Raw genomic sequence first — 8,248 nt, 5'->3', positions numbered from 1 at the left:
CACTTCAAAACCACTATATTCTGAATTTTACCTATTTCTATCTCCAAGAGAGACGATTATATATAAATTACACATCAAACAAGCAAGTAAGAGAGGTCCAAGCTGGATCGCTGATAAGATTTTGAAATAAATGCACCTCAATTACATTTTTCCTACTTGAACAAAATTTTATTTGAGCTAAACTTGCCAAAGCTGGAGACTTTAAATTTCCTCTTTGTAATAGTATAATTTCTATCTATGCAACCTTGCTGAAACAGTTATTTCTACTTTCCCAGTAGGATGGTATTCCTAGAATTACATGCAAGAGGACTGATGTTTTACCTTTTCTTTGCAGATAGCCCAAACAAACCTTTCTATTGAGTTATAAGCTAGAAAGATGCAACAACTTTGACCCAGCTGAAAGCCCAGAGCAAGGTTCTCCACATTCCCCCCCAGAGGAAACTTGTAGATGGCTGGCAGGAGGTGCTGGGGCCATGGGCAGAGGCAATGTGACCCTTCTCTTTGACTGACATGACAGAGGCAATACCTGCAGGGTTTGAATCCTGCCTCCACCCATTTTCCTAATGAATGCCTGGCTCCATGCACCCCTCTTTGGCCTTTGTATGTTGGCCTGGACTTAGGGAGGATTTAGGCCATCTGAATATGGCTCTTATTAACCAGAACAGTTACCTAACTCAGTCTTGCTCAGGTCCTCATAACCCAGATCCAGAAGCAATTGCTGTGATTGTCCTAAAATCAAATCTCCTCAGCCCACAGGAAAGTGTTCATCTTTCCATTCTAAAACTTTAATTTACTTTTAGATGAATCACAGATGCAGTAAAACCTCCTGGTTTTAGGAAAAGGCTGTGACACACCCTGCCCAGATGGTATATGTTTGAGTGTGAAGTAATTCTGCATTTTATGAGCAATATTATCCAAATATAAAGGAAAACCTTACTCCCGTTATAGTATCAGCCTCAAATCCAGGTCTAATTGCCTGCTTAGACACCTGTGAAATCATAAAAGTGAGCAGCTGGTCTGATCAAGCCAGATAAAAAATACTGTTTACTGTGGATGGGAAGCCTCAATGCTGCTGCTGCACCCAATCTTGTTGTAAAAGACAACTAAACTGTAGACCAGTGTGAGATTTGAGGATGTCCTCTATTTAAACACATTCCATAAGCAATTTTGCAGATAGTAAAAAACTATTTTGTTATTAATGAAGAAAACATTGAGACTTAGTACACTGTCTGCTAGTTTCCACTGGTTTCTGTTCTTTACATTTCTTTTAAATGCAAGCTGTATTTCCTTTGCAAAGATGGAAATCAGGCCCTCATATATCTTTTATCCCTGAGGAAGAAGTGATATCCTGCAAGTCCAAGAGAAGAATAATTGAAAAGGAACAGAGAGAGGGACTGGTGTAGCTGAGTGCATAGGTCAAGGAATCCCAGAAAACCTGTACTATGTTTTAAATGCCTGTAATAATTTTTTGTAGAATTTTGATTTAGCTTTCCGTCACCACTGGAGGGTAACTTTCCCTTACAGCACTTTAATCTCTTTCTAACTTCACTGGTACAGCTTCTGGGGTTAGGGATAGAACTTGTGTCCCTGCAGAGACCCAAAAAAACCTGGTATCATGGTATAATCCATTGCAATGAAAAAGGCTAAAAGTATTAATAGATATAGAATGAGAGAATCCTTACATAAATGTTTCTGGTCTATTTTTGGAACAAATTTCATTGATAGTTTACATCACATGATTATGAAGAGGAACTCAGAGTATGGGAAGTAACAAAACAGCATCTAATATGAATGTTTTAAAAAATCTGTAGACTCTGGTAGTCTGAGGAGCCCTCAAAGGGTTGACTGAGGAGGTCCTCCCTTTCTTTGGTTCATTTAAAATAGCATTTTTAATGGGGAAGATTTACAAAGATATGACAGTCTTAGAATGAGCAGGATGACACAATGAACTAGATACTAAGTCTGGCATGAATCCTGAGGGAGTATTAGAAATAGAATATATGAGAATAAATAGTAACATTAAATAATTAAAATATAAATTTGGTGATTTTATATATATATATATATATATATATAGTAAATAAAAAAAAAATAAAATCCAACAAACCAAATCACAAAATTCCCACAAAACCAAAACAACAGCTAACAATTTTTCCTCATCAGAAGAAACTGAAAAGGGAAGAGGCAGCATTAGCTGCCATCAGTGTATCTTGCATTATTATACTACGGATATTCTCAGTAAATATGTTACTTGGGCCTTTTCGGCTTTCAAGATAAAATTATTCATCTAATCTATTAAAAAAAGACAGAACAAACCTTGAAGTTTCTAGACCCAGTTATCAAACTGATCATCCCATTGTGTTTCTTATCAGGGAGATAAAATTCAGATCAAACATTACTTTATTCCAAAGTAAAATTATCCAATTTAATCCTAAATTCTTAGCTTTAATACATTTCATACTTGACAGTAAATAAATCCATCCCTAAAAGCCTTTTTAATGCATCTGCAGAAAAGTTCCCAAGTATGCAATATCCTACAAAAGTGACTTTTGCTTAATACTCAGAATGGGCAGAAACAGCTGCAGGACTTCAAGGACTCCTACATCACATTGTTGTAAGGCTGCCACTTGCCAATGTCACAGACCTCTGAGGAGCTTCTTGGCAGCATCAGGGACACAGGGACACAGTACCTATTTCTGCACTTGCAAAGGACTGAGGTGGCAGACGCTGTTTCTGGGATATTAATAACTGGTCTTGCATCAGCTTTTTCTTATTGTTTTCACAACCCTGCTGGAGTTCTGCGTGCTGAATTGCTTGTTGATCACACCTTGCTTTTCAGAAGAGGAGTGTAATCGTGTCCCAGTGACCTATTTCTAAATATGCAAAACAAGTTTCCCATAGCATCAGTGAACTCCAGATACCTGACAGGGTAGTAAAATGTTTACTGGCTTTCATTAAGGCTGTTCTGTAACACTCACATGGAGTGCCAAGTGCAGATGAATGTGCCAACATCTCAATCACACTGATAGACTCCCATCTATCACTACCCACCGTGTTTCCACATGTCAAATATTCACACTTTGCCCTTATGTTCTCTGCCTTTTATCACTGACCTACATTTATTTGTAAATATTGCTAATCACCTGTTAGTTTGCAGCTTCTAGAAGAAAGGGGCTGTCACTGATTTGCCTGCTGGAGAAGTGCTCCCAAATACACAGTCCTGCATCTTGTGAGGTGATGGTCAGAGTGTGGCTGTTCTCGCAAGGCCTGGGCAACTGGAAACTTCTGGAGGCTACAGACAGCTGGTATAGTTCAAAATAGCCTGAAGACTGCTTTAAGTTCTATTTTAGGAGCACAAAGCCTAGGCTCGGTGCTGAATTTAAGATCTTCTGTTCAGTGTCTCCAATTTTTTAGTCTAACCAATTCAAAACAAGATAAATCATTAAATGAGGTTTCATTCGGGAGAGATCCAAGCACATTCTTTCATGAACAGGACTTGGAGTTATTGTGCTGTTTCCCACCAAGTAAAAATGTGGTTGGTCCTACAGCTTTTAGGTAGTGCTTGCTCCATCCCTGACCTACCTTTAAGGAAATCCATTGACTTACTCAATATTCAAGTTGATGCATGACAGGAAGGGATCAGATCTTTTAATGAAAGAACTGCCAGAAAACTGACAGGGACATGGCTAAAATAATTAATGAATAATTAGATTTATGAAAATATAAAACAGGCTCAATATGAAATTATATAGGCAGAGCCTGGAACTGGCATTGATACAGGTACTAGAGTATTTTTAGAAATAGCTAATCAATGCACAGTGCAGACTTAATATGGCAATGCCTCTGTGTGCCACACTGGTCTTTGTAAATTGGAGATGACACTTTTGTCATGACTAACAATGATTTTCAATGTGGCATTTTTGATTTTTGACAATAAAAGTAGCAGTGTAGAAAATTATATATTATGCTCAGAGGGAAGCAAGATCAGTAATTCAGTCTCTGCATGCTTCCACGGTAGTACCAAGGTTTATGGATTTTCTATTACAGATAAGGATTATTTTAATATAAAGTGAGCATTGTGTGTCAAAAATTTGATCCATTTTCTCAGGAGATTTCCCAACTTAAGATTTTTGTCCTCTTCTAAGGTACAGGTCTATGAGCTGCTGCCTACCTGATACACACATTTGCATGTTGAAGTTTCTCAGGCATTGCTTTTTGTTGATGCCTCTTCTACCTTCAGAACAGGACCTTGACCTTGTTAAAAGCCATCCTGAAGTCATAATCCTCAATGCAAATCTGTTTATTTCTAACAGACAAAATGTTCTGTGAGCCTCAACTACCAACCCATAATATGCACTGTTTTCTCCATGTTGAATCTTCCAGCCAACACACCTTTAGTTTCACTCAATCTGTTTCTCATGCAGTACTATGACTCAGTGATGGAAATGTCTGACTGCAGAGAAGCTCAATTTTATAATGGTTAATAACCCTTCCTTTGTTCTCCAGTTGCTTTCAAAATTTACAAGTGCTACCCACCTACCTCACAATAGTTGTGTTCTGCTGTTTTCTTTACAGAAACAGATGTGAAGAAGCAGTATGGAGCTCAAGAGAGGAAAGACCTTCATAAAATCCAGTGTGCAACATGAGAAAATGCCACCAATGCATGCAGCTCCTACCAACAAAGATGAGATGGGCAAGGATAAAAAGGCAGCTCTGGAGGGAAACCAAAGTGTGGCCGAAGTCCAGCTGGCATGTTTGGCCACACACAAGAATTACAGATTTTCTACCAGAGCAGCAAGGAGTGGAGCTGGTGGTCACAACCTGGAAAAATCATCTGGCTCCTCCTACAAGCTTGTAAGGAAGAGTAAAACCCACGACTGTGTTGCTGAGGCAGACAAAACAGAGAACTGCAGCCCCAGCAGCAGGGCTTGCGAGGAGGGTTTTGTTGGAAAGGGCAAGGGCCGGCTTGTAAATAGCATCAGCTTTTCAGGGATGTCCAGCTCCAGCAGTAAGAAGGAGTGTGTGGTCAGCCCCAGCCAGTCTGCCTGCAGCAGTCAGATGATTGATTACAGGAACTTTGTGCCACAGATGCCTTTTGTACCAGCTGTCGCAAAAACCATTCCCAGAAAGAGGATTTCCCTCAAGAGATCTAAGAAAGGGCTCAGAGATATATTTCATATAAGAAAAAACAAACCAGACAGCCTCTCATTTCTGGTGGAGAAGGACAAGAACTTGTCCTCCCCAGGCTGCAAGAGTGAGTTGTCTGGACGTCTTGCAAAGTATCTTTTCAAAACTGGAGAAGCTTGTGCAGCTGATTGCTTGTCACAGGACTGCTCAGACAGTGAACTGCAGTCTGACTCCTCCTATGACTACTGCAATGCCCTCTGTGAAGATGTTGCCTCCCTGAAGAGCTTTGACTCCCTCACTGGCTGTGGGGAAATCTTTGCTGATGAGAGCTCTGCTCACCTGGAGCTGGAGAACAGCAAAGACCTTCTGCTGAGGCGAAGCAAGCATAAAGACAGCCCTGGCATGGGCTCCTTCCAAGGTGGGGTGGAGCAGCTGGCCTCTCCTGGCCAAAATGAGACAGTGGAATTTGCAAAATTTTGGGACAACATCAACAAATCAGTAAGGCTACATCAGAGTGCTCTGTTTGAAAAGAAGTTACCGAAGATACCTGGTTCTGACACAGAAAAGGATAGAAGTCAGGCTGCTGTACTGGTCACAGATTCCCAAGTGTCACCTGATAAAGAAGGTGACAATTCCAAAGCCAGCTCCACAGAAACAGAAACACCAAAAAGTGAAAACCAGGAATCCACATCCACGAGTGATGAAGGCTACTATGATTCATTCTCTCCTGGACAAGATGATGAACTGAAGGAAGCTCAGACCCCTGGTGTCCCAAGTAGATTTCCAAGAGACAGCTACAGTGGAGATGCCCTTTATGAGCTCTTCTATGACCCAAATGAAGTCAAAGTGAACCCTATCCTTGATGATGACTTGTGTGCCTCTGAAAGTGTTTCAGAGCAAGCCATTGAAATCCCTTTGTCCATTTACAGCTTTCATGTTGGAGCTGAGGAGAACATGGCTTCCCAACCAACTCTAGACATCATTAGCCAGGGTTTTTTCCACAGCACATGGAAAGGCAAAGAATGTTTGCTAAAGCTCTGTGATACTGAGCTTTCCCTCACCATGGGGATAATAAACTGGCTACGAAAACACTCGGGACTCATCTCTTCCCCTGACTCTCTTCAGAGTCCTCAATCACAGCCAGAAAAATCTAATGATTCATTGGTCCTGCCCAGTCACAGTCCAGAGCAGAAAGGGAGCACAGAAGCTCAGCAAGAGATACCAGGCAAGGGTGAATCTAATACACTTAATGTATGTGTGCCTTTGGAGGAAAGCAAACACGCAACCCAGGCCTCTTCAGTAAACATTGCTGGAAGAGACCACAGCCTGGATTCCTGCCTGAACACATCTGATCTGGATTTCCAAGGAAGAGAAGGGAGTCACCACAAGGACTTACCTACAGTGCCTGGGACTGTGGAAACCACCAGATCATCAAGTTATGCACCACAGTCACAGGCTAACAGAGACAATCTGCAGACATATTCAGCGGAGGATGAGAAGGTAGCAATTTCCCTGGGATGTGAGACATCTGGAGATAAAAACCCACTGCCAGAAAAGCTGAACAGAGAGAGTGGCTCCCAGAGCTCTGAAAATCCTTCATTAGATGATAATCACGAAGTAGAATCATGTTACTCCTACAAGACAGCTGCAACCTCACTCCGAGATCCCCTTGAGAAGGAAGACAGAAATAAACCAATGTATCACTCTGTCTCTATTTCCTGTGACAAACCACTGCAGCCTCTAGCCCTCAATCACTTCCAGAGCTACATGAGCCCCACACCAACAGAGAGCAGCACTAACATAGTGCACCTTTTAGAGCACTGTGTAACACAGGTGGCATCATTAAAAATCAGCTATGAAAACAAGCACCTGGAAGACAAATACATCGGCAATGAAATGAACAGTATCATTCATAAGATGTCTCAGTACAAAAACCAGTTATTGTTACACAATGAATGCAGCTGCCTTGCTCAAATTCCAGAATATCCCAGTATTCCTAGCACAAACCAATACAACTATGACACAAGTTTACAGTCTAGCAATCTTTATCATTTAAAGCAAAATGGGGAGCAAATTTGCTCTGAAGATCAGAAAAGTAGAGCAAAAATCCTAGACGAGGTTACTCAAAGCAAGATCAATTTTGAATATGCCCAGCTGAATAATCAAGCACTCTCCTATTTAAAGGACTTTGGTCTCAGTTCAAGTGATTCTGGCCCTGAGACATCTCTTAGTAGACCAACATTTTTACCTCTCTTTAACTCTGTCTGCCCAGACATAGCTGGTACCTTCTCCCAGGGCTCACGCAGCACGGCTGTCTGTCTGTCTGACCCGCTGCAGCCTGAGGAGGCCAAGCAGTGCAGCCCAGGGCCCTGGAACTGTGCAGAGAGCTCCTGCCATGGCCTGGCTGCAGGGACTGCTCTGTCCCCTCTCCTAGAGGCAGTGGCCCGGGATACAGCTGTGACAGCCAGGAACCACCAGTGACACACCTGCATGGAGAAGGTGAGTGCTTAGGGGAAGGGTGAAATTGAATGTGAAGCAATTCAATCTGTTCCCTTTTCACAGAGGGGCATTTAACAGCAGAGGAGGCAGAGGGATTCAGGGTCTGTCATTTATGCAGGGGGGTCACATGAGAAAGCCAGGGATCTGCAGTGTGAAATCATAGTACAGATGTGCCCTGTCCTGCAGGTGCACATATGTGGTGTGCTGTCAAGCACAAATGAAAGTCCACAGTGCTGTGCTGGTGCTCCTAAGAGCACCAAAAGGATGGTCCTCCTTCTTCCAAACATGAAATGTTTCTTCAGAAAGTGCAGGTTGTCTCTGGTCAAACTGTGCCTTGGCAGAGCAAGAGCTGAAGCCAAGGCATTCTCCACGTGCAGAGCTTGACAGACTTCTCAAGAGAGGGATTACAGAGTCTGTGCTGCACCTCAAGCATTTGAAAATCCTTCAGCCACACTCACATAGACTAGGGAGAGCCAGAATCTGCCCTGTAAGGGGGGTAAGAAACACCTTTGCTGCAAATCAGAAACAGCTGATGGAGCACACAGTGATTATGCTGGTCCAGGTTTGCCTGTCACACGAGGCTTTAGGCCAGAGCTCTGTACAGGCACTGTCTGTACAGAGT

At 42.2% G+C, this 8,248-nt stretch overlaps 1 protein-coding gene across 1 annotated transcript; it reads left to right on the top strand.

Moving 5' to 3' along the window:
- The first annotated feature begins 4,581 nt into the window (after nt 1–4,581).
- On the top strand, nt 4,582–7,608 carry AMER3 (APC membrane recruitment protein 3). Its single transcript, XM_041487088.1, has one exon. It carries the CDS (start codon nt 4,597–4,599, stop codon nt 7,606–7,608), a length of 3,012 nt encoding a protein of 1,003 aa, XP_041343022.1. The 5' UTR covers nt 4,582–4,596.
- The last annotated feature ends 640 nt before the right edge of the window (nt 7,609–8,248 follow it).

Source organism: Pyrgilauda ruficollis, unplaced genomic scaffold (genome assembly GCF_017590135.1).
Source record: "Pyrgilauda ruficollis isolate IOZ18807 unplaced genomic scaffold, ASM1759013v1 scaffold79, whole genome shotgun sequence".
NCBI lineage: Eukaryota > Metazoa > Chordata > Aves > Passeriformes > Passeridae > Pyrgilauda > Pyrgilauda ruficollis.
The sequence above is the reverse complement of the archived record's forward strand: the minus strand, read 5'-3'. Positions and strand labels throughout refer to the sequence as shown.